General features: G+C 36.1%; 1 protein-coding gene across 1 annotated transcript in view; it reads left to right on the plus strand.

The window, feature by feature from the left end:
- Positions 1 to 3153: 3153 nt before the first annotated feature.
- Positions 3154 to 17755, plus strand: part of LOC136798696 (succinate--CoA ligase [GDP-forming] subunit beta, mitochondrial-like) — a 28885-nt gene continuing 14283 nt past the window's right edge. The window contains exon 1 of the mRNA XM_067055352.1: positions 3154 to 3283. Coding sequence (XP_066911453.1) covers positions 3212 to 3283 — 72 coding nt within the window. The 5' untranslated portion in view covers positions 3154 to 3211. The remainder of the gene's footprint in view (positions 3284 to 17755) is intronic.

Raw genomic sequence — 17755 nt, forward strand, 5'->3', positions numbered from 1 at the left:
TAATTCCACCTATATTTGATAGTTGTGATGAATATATATCTCTAACGTTTGGGTTGTTATTGACAGATTGTAGATATACTCCAATTATGAGCAAGTCATAATTTTTCAAAGGTATTTTAACTGTTGTGTTGAAGTCTGTTTTCGATAAGAGTTCTGGAGAGGGTAATGTACGTTTTATCATCATAGCTGTTCCACCATAAGGGCGACCTGTCAAGCCTTGTTTGGCTGGTTGGAAGAAAATATAAAAGTCTTTTTGGAAGTTGTGTAGTAATATTTTTTCAGTTTCCGTTATCCATGTTTCGGATAGAAAAATAATGTCGTATGTCGAAGATAGGAAGTCAATGTATTTGAAATTTGCCTTGATGCCATGGCAGTTCAGGGATATGAAATTAGTATTCTCCATTTTGAGTGTTGAAAGAGTCTGTTGGATCTAGGCATGCAAATCTGTTGGGATGTGTGAAGTTAGGTTGTTGGTTGGCGAACTGGAAGTCGGTAGGGTATGGGATGAAAAACTGGTTCTCTTGATCTGTGTTGTTGGGGTATCGGATTTGTCGGTTCTCTGTGTGAACAGTTGGGTGATTGTTGCGTTGTTGTCGCTGTGTTTGTCGGTTAGTATCAGTACGGCGTTGTCCGTTGTAGGCTTGGGTAAGAGGGTGAATTTCGGGATGTTGTTGACGTTTCTGGTTTCTAGTTGGGTGTTGATGCTGGTGGGTGATGTCCCTTTGAGGTTGTTGGTTGTTTGATTGATGGTGCGTCCTCTGTTGCTTCCTGTTGAATCGTGGGGGGTTGGCGGAATGATATTGGTCTTGTTCAGTGTTGTCTTGTCTTATGTGCGGCTGTTGGTTTCTGTAGTTGACCTTTTTTCTAAAATTTTCCTTAAAAGGTTTGACAACCAGACCATGAAACCAAATGTCTGGGTTGAAGGCTTTCTCTCTTTCAAACGGATCAATGTCAATTTTGAAGGCCTGGTTTGTATGGTTCTGGTGAATTAATGTCACTTTGACTACTGTCAGTCTGATTTCATTAGCTACTATATCCCAGACATTGTCTTCGGTTAGAGTCGGTTTAAAGCCTCCAACAAACAGAGAGTATGGTTTCGGTTTACCGGCAACGATTTGTTGGCTTCAAATCCTACCAAACAAAGAGATTGACCTCTTGCCCTTCGGGCTTGAAACTCAATGGTGCCAACATCCATCTGTGTATCCCATGGGTCCCTAGTCTGGATCGCAGACCTCTACAAAACCCCAGGTAGTATAAGGAGCACGAATCCGTTAGTGGATGCCAGCAGCCTAATGGGTCCCTCGGGCCACTTAAATATTATAGACTAGAGTTTACCAAAGGAGCCGGCGGTGCGACCTTTTTTTACGTTGTGTTCTGAGAGTATGTTTCAGCTAGAAACTTTTATCTGTTCTGAAAAGATCTAAATTTAATCAGCTAGAAATAATGATGTGTTCTGACGAGACGGGGGTATAATAAAGGTCACCAAACGTGTTCTTGTTGTCCAGGTAACGCTAGCCCGGGGTCCACTTAAAGCTTACAAAGGGATTGCTAGATTCAATCTGTCGTCAAAAATGCCGGCGCATTTTTTAAGGCTTCACTTTTTCTTGCCCTCTAGCCCTTCGGGCTTTAAACTCAATGGGTTAAGTAGACGATGTTATCGTCCGTTACAGTGATAGTAAAGGCGGGAAAAAATGGCGGTATACGGAAAAAAATCGGCGGGAGAGTTTCGAAGAAACGACTGGCAACTCTACCGACTGTTAACTCTTTTCGGCAAAAAAAGCCGTTTGCGAATTCTCTTCGGCTTTGGGCTTTTTTCTTAGATAGTGATTCGTCTTAGACTTAGTCTATGGGTTAAGCATACCAGGATAATCACGACGACGGACGAAAAATGCTTTTGCCTAGGCGGACTGTAAAACAGTCCGCCACAGTCCGCCAGATTTTAGTTGTTTTTGGAAGGTAAAACAGTATGAAGCAATGTTTTTATTTGAGAATAAGGGATTGCAAATCTGTTATTGATGTTTGTTTCTCATTTTTGATTATATCTTTCAACTCCAAGTAGTTTTATTGTGTTATTTGGATTTTTCATATTTTCTCTCAAAATGGCGACCTCGTCAAATGCTCCTAGCCTACTTCACTGGACTAAGCGTCATAAAAAATTATCAAAAAGCAAAGTAGACTAAGGTAACCCTAGAAATCTCCAGAACACATCTTTTAAGGAGACAGGGGTATAATCAAGAGACAATTGATGTGATCTTGTTGCATAGTAAGTTTCATAAAGGTTTCCTAGAAATCGGAACACATCATTTGTATTATAAGAAAATTGAAGGTCGTAACATGTGGTCTTCTAGAAGATAAAATATATTTCCTTTCTAAAAATTCTCTCCGCCGGCTGCTTCTGAGTCTACTTCTGACTAGGGTACGTCATATCTTTCTTCGTTTTGTACGTAAAACTCCTACTCTTCGGGATATGAGCACTGCTCTTGTTTTGAATATTTAAATTCTTTGGATAATCGTCCATTATGTTTAAACCTGTTACTAAGCAATTCCCGGCTGGGGGTTACTAGTGGGAACTTGAGGCTCAAAATGGTTCGAAAAAGTAGGAATTGTTATATACTTATACATTAGTCACATACTTAGCAAATCCAATCTTAGCAGCTTAGTAAATAAGGAACTCCAGGCTCGGAGCCAAGTTAAGGTTCCTTATAAAAAACAAACGTGTAGACCAAGAGTAAGGCCTAAAAGGCTGGAGCTGTCCATTGTGTAGACTAACTTCTGACTGAACTTTGCTTTCTTAAAATTATATGAATTGAAAACAAAAAAATGTGTTCTAAAATTCCATCAAAGTTTATGAAACTATAATAGGAACAAGAAAATATACCTCCAAAATTTGAAAACAATAGAATTTTTAATAAATTATGTCAAGAACATCACCTGCCTCGTATTCAATCAATTACCATGGCTATTATGTCCCGCTCCTTTAGAGCTTTAGCGTGGGCGGCCGCCAATCCGCCAATCCGCCATCGGAATATCAGATAAATACAAATAGGACCTTTACACGCCTGGGTGGGGGCGGTCGGTTGTAAATAAACCAGCATCGGGTATAGAAAGTATTTACATCACCAGCATTGAAGTTATCTCGATTGCCTTCATGTTTTTCTAAGTTCATTTGAAATTTTCAACCGGGACATCAAGACTTGATCCTTCTGCAAAAATGGCGTCCAAAATTGCATGCTGCAAAAATTTGATCCAAAACCTCAACAAATTCACGAAGTTCTGTTCACATGTAAGTAAATATTATAAGATTTATGTTTAGATATCTACAACACCATCTTTTCATTTTCAATGTATATTTGAAATGACTTTTTGATGCAATGGGGGCCATCCCATAACATTTTTGTTACCCCCCGCCCGTCGCTGCGTCGTGGCATTTTTTAATTTTTTCTAGCCTCGGAAATAATTTTTCTTTTCCAGTTGTGGTCAGAAATTCCGATAAAAATCCATGTACTTTTACAAAATGCATCGGAAATTCTACTCTTTTTTGCCTTTTTTAATTCAATTGCCTTGGAAATTTCGAATTTGGGTGAAAACTTTTGCCCTCTTGCGCCTTGGCTTGGCAGTTAGTCACACTAGGAAATCTAGCTTTCAGAAAAAACAACATCAGTCATCTACAGGATACATTTCAACAACAAGGATGAGAGTTACCTGAATCAAGTTCGCAAGACAATATTAATTAAAACTTGAAAGTTGAAAACAAAATAAAACGTGCAGCAGCCAAAATCAACCAACCAAAATTTGTCATTCAATTCCCGAGACAGCGCTTCGATTTTTAAGGCCTTGTTTATACGCTAAAGTAAAAACAATTACGCACATGTAAATGGCAGTATAGACCTAACTCTTCATACAAAAATTACGGGAAACGCATATTTGGACTTTGAACCCTATGCTGCACTCAAGCACTTGAGCTAAAATCCCGCAAAGGCGGGACAAAAATCAGTTTTTCGAAGTTTGCAAAAAAACGCCACATAGAAGATCTTTCAAATTAAGTATGTGAATAGGGCAGTAAAAAATACAACTTTTCTATTTTTCCTTTTTTTTGCAAAAGTTCTAGGAATGAAAATAAAGGGATAATGATAATTGAATACTATCCATTGATGATCCGCGGCACTATCGTAAAGCTAGAATCACTTCGCGTACACTTCGCTTGAGAAAATGATTGACAGATTGAAGTTTTTCATCTCCGCGGCGCGCGCCGCGCGGGAGCTCGGGCGCTATGCGAGAGTTCTCGGCTCAATCCTCGGACCGCGCTAAAATGGTAAACTGAGCTGTGATAGATCATTTCGATGGAAGTTGTTGGAATGTTTACAAGGCTCGTGACAGAAAATCGTTTGTTTTATTGTCAATGATGACAGTGTGGTTATTAATTTTGTTAGATCTGACAAATTGATGTTTGTAAGTGCACTTTATAGTTTTGATTCCCATTGAAGAATCATATTCTGGTTTTCATGTTATTAGATGCTGTTTTAGAGCTTTAGGTCTACACTGAATGGGTCATTGTTTAAGGTCCGGCAAAATTTCCGGGAGATAGCCTATCCCGCAGTGCGCGGATCTAGCCTAGGTGGGTTCCGCCTCCCCCGTAGATCTTTTTCTTGGTAAGTTGATCTTCAAATTAGTTTTCAAGGTTGGCTTGGCTCAAATTTTTTCATCTATGGCTCAAAGTTTAGGCAATTTCTCAAAGTTTTTGAAAATGTTAATTTCATTAAAAAGCGCCGGGTTATTTTTTCATGAATCCCTTTAGAAGTTTTGCGGTGCATTTTTTTGCTTGAGAGTCAAGTAAACGATATAGCGCTTTCGCAGCATTAATCTTTGATACGCATTTTGGCGGGACGCTAGTGTGGCTAACTGCTTGGCAGAAATCCTGTGTTGTTCACCCCCCCCCTGTTTTACAGACAAATTCTGGAATGGCCCAATAAGAAATAAACAGTCAAAGTTTTAGGGCTTATATTCAGTATTAAAAAAATCCAACTTTCTAGCTAGAAAACAGCAGTTTAGTGCAAGTACATAGACCTTTTCACCTTTCCATTCGCCATCTTGAATAGCGACTCCAGAAGTCATGCAACTTTCGTTGACGTCAAACAAACCAAATGTTTCATTTTTCTGTGAACTTTGAACCCTTGGAACTTTTTTTCTATGTATGCTAAAGCGTCCCGGTTTTTACTAAATGAACTTTGACTCATTTCAACCTTTTCCAAGCTATTTTCTTCAAAAACAAAAATAAAACAATGCAATGTCTTCTTTTTTCAAAAAAAGATATCATGAATTCCATGAGAAAATTAACATCTAGGTCAAAATTTCAAAGTCAAAAATAACTTAAGTTTTCATTTTCTCTTGAATATACATATGTTGAAGTGTGAGAATCCAGAAAATCTTTCTTTAAAGTCCATTTTTCACGCTTCTGTGCTGGGGTGAAGCCTTTAATACAAAAAAATACAAAATTGCTTGAAAAAACCAAGAACTTTGCCAGAAACTTTTTTCATCCAAATATGATTGTATCAGTACACAAATCTGTGATAGAGTACTGACAACCATTATAGAAAACATATCAATAATCAAATTCTGCTTTGCTTAACTCCTATTTGTTTTTTTTCTGGCTGTTATGCATGCCTACCCGACTGTCCGTTAGTCACACTGATAAGAAGAAAAGTTCCAATGAATGCCAAGGGAAGCTGCATGTTTCTTTTATTTTAGTCTTAAAAACAGAAGTACTATGACCATAAAATAAGTGCAAAATTTTAGCCCTAAAGGTTGAGTGGGTAACTCACAAGAGGCTCATCAAGAAGTGTCCGTTAGTCACGAAAATCATCCTACCTGAGATGAAATTTTCATAAGATCACTTTTTCAAAATGGTTGGTTTCTAACACCTTATTGCAAACAAATTGAGGCTAAACTTACCAAAAATGAAGTATTTTTCCACTAAAATTTGTTTTCTGTTAGTAAACATGGCAATTGTCCGTTAGTCACGAAATAGATTTAAAATTCAGAGTTCGGAGAATATAATGACGGCACTCGCTTAAAAAACCATGTATTTTGTTCTTATTAAAGCTATTTTGACTATATTTACCCATTTTACCCATAGATATATGTAAAATAGTCAATCCTTTCTTTGTGTGTGCATTTTACAATTCCGTGACTAACGGACTAGTTGTCATAATAGGGAGAATAATCCTTTTCCGAAGTAAATAAATAAAATACCCTTACCCAAATTGTCTGTCTTTGTCCTGATTCAACAAAGAAACAATGCAGTGCAAAAAACACCCATGAAAACTCAACAGATCTTTATATTTCAAAATTTTCAAATTTTCGGGATCTATGGGCCTAATTTAACTTCAGTCCCGCTCGGGACTGTCCCGAACTAGAACGACGTAGTTAGGAAGTCGAAATCGATGAAAAAAAAAATTGATCGATGGTTTGATTTATACTATTATATAGTAAACGAGGACTAAAAGTTTCTCGTTACTATATATACTTTTACTTGAGTCCCGATTTTGCGTACGAAATGTTTGGATTCGGGACTAAATTAAAATTCCCGATTTGGCCTACGAAATGGTTGAATTCGGGACTCAAGTAAAAGTATATATAGTAACGAGAAACTTTTAGTCCCGATTTACCTTATGAACATATTGGATTCGGGACTCAAGTAAAAGTATATATAATACATATTTAATATCTGAGTCACTGAAAAGATGGATATGGCGGCTTGAATTTGAAAATCAGGGAAGTGTGGGGCAGATCTTTATTTATACGGGCTAATTATAGCTTGTCTTGAAAATGTAAATTTCGGGACGGTCCCGAATCTGTCTATATAAAGGTTTGATTCGGGACGGTCCCGAATTGGTCTACGAAAAGGTTGAATTCGGGACTCAAGTAAAAGTATATATAGTAACGAGAAACTTTTAGTCCCGATTTACCTTACGAACATATTGAATTCGGGACTCAAGTAAAAGTATATATAATACATATTTAATATCTGAGTCACTGAAAAGATGGATATGGCGGCTTGAATTTGAAAATCAGGGAAGTGTGGGCAGATCTTTATTTATACGGGCTAATTATAGCTTGTCTCGAAAATGTAAATTTCGGGACGGTCCCGAATCTGTCTATATAAAGGTTTGATTCGGGACGGTCCCGAATTGGTCTACGAAAAGGTTGAATTCGGGACTCAAGTAAAAGTATATATAGTAACGAGAAACTTTTAGTCCCGATTTACCTTACGAACATATTGAATTCGGGACTCAAGTAAAAGTATATATAATACATATTTAATATCTGAGTCACTGAAAAGATGGATATGGCGGCTTGAATTTGAAAATCAGGGAAGTGTGGGGCAGATCTTTATTTATACGGGCTAATTATAGCTTGTCTTGAAAATGTAAGTTTCGGGACGGTCCCGAATCTGTCTATATAAAGGTTTGATTCGGGACGGTCCCGAATTGGTCTACGAAAAGGTTGAATTCGGGACTCAAGTAAAAGTATATATAGTAACGAGAAACTTTTAGTCCCGATTTACCTTACGAACATATTGAATTCGGGACTCAAGTAAAAGTATATATAATACATATTTAATATCTGAGTCACTGAAAAGATGGATATGGCGGCTTGAATTTGAAAATCAGGGAAGTGTGGGGCAGATCTTTATTTATACGGGCTAATGATAGCTTGTCTCGAAAATGTAAATTTCGGGACGGTCCCGAATCTGTCTATATAAAGGTTTGATTCGGGACGGTCCCGAATTGGTCTACGAAAAGGTTGAATTCGGGACTCAAGTAAAAGTATATATAGTAACGAGAAACTTTTAGTCCCGATTTACCTTACGAACATATTGAATTCGGGACTCAATAAAAGTATATATAATACATATTTAATATCTGAGTCACTGAAAAGATGGATATGGCGGCTTGAATTTGAAAATCAGGGAAGTGTGGGGCAGATCTTTATTTATACGGGCTAATTATAGCTTGTCTTGAAAATGTAAGTTTCGGGACGGTCCCGAATCTGTCTATATAAAGGTTTGATTCGGGACGGTCCCGAATTGGTCTACGAAAAGGTTGAATTCGGGACTCAAGTAAAAGTATATATAGTAACGAGAAACTTTTAGTCCCGATTTACCTTACGAACATATTGAATTCGGGACTCAAGTAAAAGTATATATAATACATATTTAATATCTGAGTCACTGAAAAGATGGATATGGCGGCTTGAATTTGAAAATCAGGGAAGTGTGGGGCAGATCTTTATTTATACGGGCTAATGATAGCTTGTCTTGAAAATGTAAATTTCGGGACGGTCCCGAATCTGTCTATATAAAGGTTTGATTCGGGACGGTCCCGAATTGGTCTACGAAAAGGTTGCATTCGGGACTCAAGTAAAAGTATATATAGCAACGAGAAATTTTTAGTCCCGATTTACTTTACGAACATATTGGATTCGGGACTCAAGTAAAAGTATATAAGGCAACGAGAAATTTTTAGTCCCGATTTTCCTTATTTCAAAATTTCTAAAGAAGGCGAAAATATTAGAACAAAAAATCCAAACAATGTATTCCGCCTTTTATAAAAAAATTCCCTTTCGAATGTTTCTAAAGAAGGCGTAATACATTACTATGGACTTACTGCCCTAACATAGTATTCCGCCTTCTTTAAAAATATACGTTTTCGAGTGTTTCTAAAGAAGGCGGAATACACTACTTTGGAATTACTGCACTAACATAGTATTCCGCCTTCTTTAAAAATATACGTTTCGAGTGTTTCTAAAGAAGGCGGAATACACTACTTTGGAATTACTGCACTAACATAGTATTCCGCCTTCTTTAAAAAAATACGTTTTCGAGTGTTTCTAAAGAAGGCGGAATACACTACTTTGGACTTACTGCACTAACATAGTATTCCGCCTTCTTTAAAAATATACGTTTTCGAGTGTTTCTAAAGAAGGCGGAATACACTACTTTGGAATTACTGCACTAACATAGTATTCCGCCTTCTTTAAAAATATACGTTTTCGAGTGTTTCTAAAGAAGGCGGAATACACTACTTTGGAATTACTGCACTAACATAGTATTCCGCCTTCTTTAAAAATATACGTTTTCGAGTGTTTCTAAAGAAGGCGGAATACACTACTTTGGAATTACTGCACTAACATAGTATTCCGCCTTCTTTAAAAAAATACGTTTTCGAGTGTTTCTAAAGAAGGCGGAATACACTACTTTGGACTTACTGCACTAACATAGTATTCCGCCTTCTTTAAAAATATACGTTTTCGAGTGTTTCTAAAGAAGGCGGAATAGACTACTTTGGAATTACTGCACTAACATAGTATTCCACCTTCTTTAAAAATATACGTTTTCGAGTGTTTCTAAAGAAGGCGGAATACACTACTTTGGAATTACTGCACTAACATAGTATTCCGCCTTCTTTAAAAATATACATTTTCGAGTGTTTCTAAAGAAGGCGGAATACACTACTTTGGACTTACTGCACTAACATAGTATTCCGCCTTCTTTAAAAATATACATTTTCGAGTGTTTCTAAAGAAGGCGGAATATACTACTATGGACTTACTGCCCTTACATAGTATTCCGCCTTCTTTAAAAAAATTCCCTTTCCAATGTTTCTAAAGAAGGCGGAATACACTACTATAGACTTACTGCCCTAACATAGTATTCCGCCTTCTTTAAAAAAATACGTTTTCGAGTGTTTCTAAAGAAGGCGGAATACACTACTTTGGACTTACTGCCCTAACATAGTATTCCGACTTCTTTAAAAAAATACGTTTCCGAGTGTTTATAAAGAAGGCGGTATTCGAGACGGTCCCGATTTTGATAACAAAAAGGTTGAATTCGGGACTGTCCCGAACGTGTTAAATATGTGGCTAGATTCGGGACTGAATTAATATGGGCAGTGGAAAATTTTCGAAAAATTAAGTAGCAGGGGGGGGGGCGGCCATTAGGTACCCGAGAGTATTACAAACACGGACAATCATTTCCAAATATTTAAATCGGTATGGTACTTTTCCAGGCGTGTTACAATGACGTTGAAATCGGGTTCCGGCAAATTAGAATGGACTTATTTTAAACGCATAATGACGAGGGATCCCTAATGACGAAGAGAAGAGGAAGAGAATCGATTCCAAAGAAAACCCAAAAAGGTAAAGACATAAATTTATGGTTAAGTACAAAATCGACGAAAATCCTTTGTCTGAAAAGTCGAATCCCACTCGGGACTCAACTCCAATTAGGCCGATCTATGCACTTGACAGGAATGGTACCACACAGAGAAAAATGAGAATTCTTCTATTCTTTTAGGCTTTTGTCATTCTATTGATATAACATTTCACCCCTAAAGCACCAAATATAGGAATGGTTGGATTGCCTCGTCAGAATCATTAAAAAACAGTTTTGTCCGTTAGTCACGTTTTTAAATGTCCGTTAGTCACAGCATTTTTTGCCTAATTTTTGTCATATTTTCTTACTTTGACAATTTTTTTTCAAAATTGATTTATAAACATAAAATTCAACCTTTCCTCTAGTGAATTTAAGCAAAAAACCCAACCTGTAGCTTTAGGAACAGCACTTTACAGCTGTTTGTAAAAGTGTCCCATTTTAGATGTTAATTTTTGTGTCCGTTAGTCACGGGCCTATTAATTGCAATTTCTGACCAAGTGAATGTCAAGAGAAAAAGTTTTATATGGTTCTTGAAACTTTGACCCCCACTGATAGTTACCACACCAAAAGAAGTTTTATTCCTATTTTCAAGCTTGACTTCTAGCCTGCTAAACAGTGGAAATGTCCGTTAGTCACATATGGAATTCATGATATATCTTTCGTTATTTTGATAAATATACTAAATATTTTACAAATATTTTTATATAATAATATTTTAACACCATCAAAGAATTCTCCCTCCAAATTTGAGGTCTCTAGCTACACTAGAAAAAGAGATATGCTAAATTTAAGAAGCATGACTGGAAAATTTCTTTTTTTTCTTTTTTGACACATTTTCGAATTTTTCCAAGCTATTTTCCTAACCTTTTTTTTGACATTTTTAGTCAAATTTTTGACACTAAAATTTGAATATCTTTACAACCACTAATCCTCTGGAGGCCTATGACCCCTCATTTTCTTTCTTTTTCAAAGCTCTACAAGATAGGATAGATTTTGAAAAAAAAAATTAAAACTTGAAAAATCTTCTGGAGTTGCTATCTTGAATTGTATGCAAAAATACAGGAACGAAAATGCCGTGGTTGGACAGTTAGTCACACTAGGTAATTTAGCTTTCAGAAAAAGCATGTCAGTCATCTACAGGATGAATTTCAACAGGTTGGCAGAAGATATCATACTCCAGGATGCAAGTGAAATTTTTTCAATCTGCGGACCTAGGCGGGGGTTCGGTTATTATCAGTTAGGGTTAGGGTTGGAGCTCGAGAGTCACAATATAAGGCCGAAGGCCTTCTTAGGGGCATTCGTACCCTGTGACTTAACTTAGGATCCCATAGGGATGTTGTAGTGGCACCGGTAGGGTTGGGAGCTTTCTTAATTAAGGTCTGTAAATTACACGCTATAAGTATTTGTGAATGAAAACATTCTGCCGTGTCTCGTTGGCGTAAGCGGTTAGGCGTTGGGTTTGTAAACCAAGGTTGCTTGCATTTGGTGGTTAGAGCCGGGGTCGGAGACCTGTTTCACCCCGGTACGGGCAAATTTCTTAGAAAACAGTTAGAAACACTTGAGAAAGACAGAAAATCAAGATAGTAGATAGGAAAGTAGAAAATAGGGGGAAAATAAGAGACTGTGCATCCTGGAGTATGATATCGTTTGCCAACCATTTCAACAACAAGGATGAGAGTAGCCTGGATATCCAGGCTGTAAACTATTTCACAGTCTAGTTTTTTATATTTTATGTTCTGGTTTACAGCCTGGTCTCCCTAGTCCGTTGCTTGCGCTCACTTCGCTAAAACCGTTAGGGCCAATCTACACGGCGTGGAGCAAAAATAATAAATTCTAAAGCAAAAATAGGATAGTCCTCCAGTTGCTAGTGAAGATAGGGCTTTCTGTTACATGAAAACATGAAAAAGAAGAAAACAGAGGCAAGTTCATTTTCCAAGAAAACATGGTTGGTCATGATAATGCAAGCAAACTTTTTTATGGACTTTAGTGTAATCTTTGGATGTTTTAAATAGTTTTAGATCTTCTGCTTTTTATTAATTTCTGTTTTGCTGCCCTTGGTTGGATAGGAAACATGGGTTTGCACTTTTATTCTCTAGGGAGACCAAGCTCTATAATTTTAGAACTTTCAGTGTAGCTGGAACCTAAATATTCCAGGATTAGAAAAAGCTATACCTGTTATCTTTTTTCTTTAAAGAATCAGCAAGCCATCAACATTGATAAATTCCACACATTTCCTCAGAAACTTATAAAATCATCTGCCATTATGACTTTCTTGAAGCTGTTCCGAAATGAACCAATCGGGTTATGTATCGGAAACCCTATGGGAGTTCTTTTCCGAAATTTGTAAAATAGCTAAGTCGGCAAAAAAACTTTTACCGGGGGTTTGAGGAAAAACAGAACTGCTATCATTTGTTTTTTATTTAACCAGATATTTAAATTTGGGCTCAAAAATACTTAAATAAATAAGTTGATAATATTTAATATACTATTTGTATCTCTTAGAAAATAAACACTTACAAAACGACATCGTTTATCATTTGGAATACCCCCGTATTTGGATCATTCTATTGTGGGCGCAAAAAAGGGCGGAAACTAAGTAGCACCCTCAGGGCAAGATTGCCGCCTCATCTTTATTCGCCCGTGCAAGAATGCGAGCTAATCATTTTTTTCTTGCGCGCTTGAGGGGAAAAGGAAAGTGATCATTATTCTTTGAAGGAAAAACGTCAGAAACAAACGACCAAAAGATGTATTTTGTTGTTGAGAATCGATCCTGTGAAGATGAAAATTTTTTTGCTTTGCGTTTTTTTCGGAACGCTGAAAAACTCTAATTTCGATCTTCCTTTAAGTTAAAGAGGTTGCGAGATTTGGGTTAGCGAGGCAAAAATTGCTAAAAAGCTGGTAAAATCATAATCCTCAAAAATCGAAGTTCCAGCCTCACTGACTTTGTATGTTCAGGTAAATTTTGTTTTTTCTAAAATTTTGAGCTTGGATATCCAGGCTAGGATGAGAGTTTGCTGAATCAAGTTCAAGGATACCAAGACAATCAATTAAATTAAAACTTGAAAACTTAAAATTAGACAAAATGACCGATTGCGAACAGGCAGCAGCCAAATATCAACCAATCAAATTTTGTCAATCAATTCCCGAGACAGCACTTCGATTTTTAAGGCCTTGTTTATATGCTAAAGTAAAATTAATTTCGCACATGTAAATGGTTCATTGTTTGAGGTCCGGCAAAATTTCCGGGAAATAGCCTATTCGGCGTTGGGCGGATATAGGTGGGTTCCGCCTACCCGTAGATCTTTTTCTTGGTAAGTTGATCTTCAAATTAGTTTTCAAGGTTGGCTTGGCTCAAATTTTTTCATCTATGGCTCAAATTTTAGGCAATTTCTCAAAGTTTTAGAAAATGTTCATTTCATTAAAAAGCGCCGGGTTATTTTTTCATGAATCCCGTTAAAAGTTTTGCGGTGCATTTTTTTGCTTGAGAGTCAAGTAAACAATATAGCGCTTTTGCAGCATTAATCTTTGATAAGCATTTTGGCAGTGACTAACTGTTGGATTTAGTTGGAAAGTATGCAAAACATATGCAAGTTTACACAAAGATTAAAAAGACAACAAAGCATCTTATAAATAAATATTATAATCATTAGAACAAAAAAAGATTGAATTTCTTAATCCAAAAAGAAATATTTACAGAACAGCAAAAGCCTTTTACAAATTTGTTCTTAAAGACATAGCTTTCCTCTACACAAGATTACACTTTGATATGATGCCAATTATGCATGTAGGTTTTCAATTAATACTTTCTTTTTGCATATGTTTTGCATACTTTCTAAGGGAATTTCACCACGGCAATTCAGCCACCATAATTTTTGCATACAATTCAATATGGTGGATGGAAAGGCGAAAAGGTCTATAGATTTAAAAAGTGTCTTTACGTCACATAGAACAATAGAAAATAGCAAAAGAACAAAAAGAAATTACCCATAGCCACCATTTCCCAACCATGGGGAATCGCGATTTTGCGGATATGGGAATCCTCATATTGAATAAAGCATCTTCTGAAAATTTCATTCTTCCCCATAAATGCGAAAATGAAAAACGTAGAAGCTTTCGTTTGCTAATTGTCTTTGTAATCTGCCATGAAGTGTTATAAAATTCCTTATAGAATGACACGTTCTCCTACTAAAAGGTTTAAAAAATGACGTAGAAACAAGAAACTGTGAAAATTACCATAATTACATCACAACTACTGAGCGCTGACTTTTAGTCTTAATGACTTGCTCTCATTCCTTTGGTTTCTGTAGAAAAAAGAAAGTCGTTATTGTGAACTTTTAACATGCTTTAAATAGAGGTATTTGCACTGACTGAACAGTGTAAATCAAACAAACCAGACGATCAAAAGCAATCAAATTAATTGTGATTTGATTGTAGAATGCAATTGAAGGCAGGACCCTCTTTTGAATACATTATCAGTTAAGAACATTTGGCCAGTTCCTGTACGCGGCCGCAATAAAAAAAATCATAACCGCACTCATAAAAAAATTACGTTTGCGTCTCTTTTTACCGTTTTCTCCCTAGACGCCTTCTGTTGGCTGATCATATAGGGCGTTTTGGGGTTACCACCCTCGAAGCTGTGGGCGCCTTTATCATTCCACAACTCTGTCCCTAGACACCATTTTAAATGAGTTAACAATAGATCCAAAAGGGCGCCCTCATCAAGGAAGATCATTTGCTCTGGTCTCCGGCTTTGAGAAGTAGTAATGTTTTCAATTGTAAGAAAAATAGTAAGAAACTTAAGTTTACAAGTGTCCCTTAGTTTTTGCTGGCTTATAGAATGGCAGGATCCTGAATGGTTTCCCTAACTGACATTTAGCAAACCAATAAGGCCAATATTTTCTGAAGGACAAAAGATAAGGAAGCTTTACTGAAGGCGGCATAAGGCTGGGACTATTTATTTAAAAGCTGTCCCATGCCATGTTGGTCACCTCTACTGAAAATTTCAGATCAAAGCAAACAAGCAATAAATTCATTTAACTTTATTTTTTTTAATCGTTGATTCTAAGACAGGGATGAATTTAGCTATCAATGATATAGATATTAATCAATAACTAATCGATCGATAAATATTTATTATCTATCAATTTAAATTTGATGATCCATTTTATCAATTACGACCGTCTGGACTTGGCGAACTTAAACATTAAACGCATACTATACAAACTATAAACTTAGCTATGGAAATACCTAAAATTGGCTAATTGCTTGTGAAAATATACTTTTTGTCTAAAATGTAACAAAAACACTGTTCTACCAATTTCCAAATCTCAAAGTATCAAAGTTCAAAAATTTGGGTTTAACCAGGGGGGGGGGGTGAAGCAGTTAGTACAAGACATCATGCCTACTAACTGCTTTCTCGGAAGAAGTTAGTAACACCACCACCTTGGTACACTTAGTACAGTTATTACTAGCTGAATTTAGCCTTGAAAAAGGCTTTTGACCTTCATAAATTCAATAAAATCAAAAAAAAACAAAATTTAATATCTTAAAAATGATTCAATTTTCCATAGCTTTCAATAGGAAAAAACAACATTTTAGAAAATCAAATTAGATTTAAAAAAAAATTTCGAAAATTTGAAAAAAAAATCTACTTCCCAAAAATTTTTTTTGGTAAAATATGGTCTTTTTTTTTAATTTTCTCACAAAATCCTATTTTTTACACAGTTAGTACCAAAATTTGGCAAATTTTTAGTAGGGGACCACCCTTTTTTGCAGTTAGTACATCTGAGTACTAAGTGATTTTATCCAATTTATATGGCACACCACCACGGTACTAACCGGCATGATGTCTTGTACTAACTGCTTCACCCCCCCCCTGGTTTAACAAAATTCCAAAATGTAAAGAATCGTCTTATTACTTGTATTAAAAATCAAAGTTTTTCATCATAAGCTTTTCTTTGGGTAAAAGTAAGTAACATAACATATTAAGCAATTATTGGACAAAGTCGAATCCAATATTTTTCATATTGGATGAGACTGCGTCCAAATAAATGGTTTATTATCGGTTCATCGCTAAAATATTTCTCATTTTCAAACAAGATTCCAATTTAAAGGCTCTTAAATCTGGTTTCTTGGTAGTTTTTTATTCAAAAGTCTTATTTTTATTTTGTGACGTAATGTCAAAAATAAGATGCTCAATTGTCATTGAACTCATTGCGTGACGTCAATTTTTGAAATATGTAGCCTCCATGGAAGCTATATATTCGAAAATATTGGACAGCAAAGAAGCCAATCAAATGTCGCTATTTACACACGTCGGATAATAAACCATAATACTGTCCAGGGTTTTGGTAGCATGGGAAGATCTTGGGGAGTCACATTTTAGTACACTTGTACTAAAATATTTGGGGACATTTTGACACAGAGGCCAACTAATTTTGGTCTTCTCAAGACAATTTGCCCTCACAGGACCATTTTTGCTTAAAAGTGCTGGTTTTTGCAGTTCAATTTTTGCACAAATTGAAACTTTTAAATTATACTGTTTTTATGAATTGAGCAAAAATTAAAAAGACATTGACTTAATGCATAAAAATTAGAACTTATTTTCTTTATTATTTAATAGGAAAGTTTCAATTTATTTTTTGAAGGATAACAAAATATTATGAAAAGAATTTCAAAAAATTATGAAAATCATTGATTCATGTACAAATACACTAAAGAATTTCTCAAATATACTTTGGATACCAAATTTTTGGTATTTTAGTACCATAGTTCGGAAGGGGGTCACTACCCCCCCTACCCTAGAGCTACCCCCCCTACCCTAGAGCTACCCCCCCTACCCTAGGTTCTTCCCCCTTTTAAAATTTGATGCTACCCCCCTCAAAATTTTAAAATCCTACCATAATTCTACCGGTGAAAAAGCAAGAACATTCAGTGTAAATAAGCAAATAATTAGGAAATCTGAATTTGGTGGTGTACGCTTTGATGAAAGGTAAAAGTGAACTTCTTTCAGAAGCATTGTAAATTAAAAATAAAACTTCTAATTTGGGAAAACACAAAAAAACATACCACTGACATCTTACCCCCCCCTTTCTAGATGAACCCCCCCGTTTCTGAAAACTTCCCCCTTTCTAGAAAAAATTCTCTTACCCCCCCTTTCTGAGATTTTCTGAACATCGCTACCCCCCCCCCCTTCATAAAGGGGGGGGTGCGAACTATGAGTACCCCTTGGTACTAAAAGAATTTTTAAATTTTTTGAGTTTACCACCATTTCAAAAACAAAACACTCAATTCTGTGGTAAAGCTGCGGTAAATTTTTTCTGTTGTTTGTCGTCCATATAGTTTGAGATCTTTAGATTTGGAGAACATTGACAAGGTTAAATAGCAACTTTTAAAAAGAACTTTCTTAAAAATATTCAAATAACAAAAAAGTGCTGCAGAAAAATGTTGTTTTACCTTGGCAATAATGCCATTTTGCTGCGGGTTCTGAGGAAAAAATATTGAATTGCCAAGACTGCTAAACAACATCATGCCTAAGATTTT

This window comes from Clytia hemisphaerica, unplaced genomic scaffold (genome assembly GCF_902728285.1).
Source record: "Clytia hemisphaerica strain Z4C2 unplaced genomic scaffold, Clytia hemisphaerica genome assembly, whole genome shotgun sequence".
Taxonomy (NCBI): Eukaryota; Metazoa; Cnidaria; class Hydrozoa; order Leptothecata; family Clytiidae; genus Clytia; species Clytia hemisphaerica.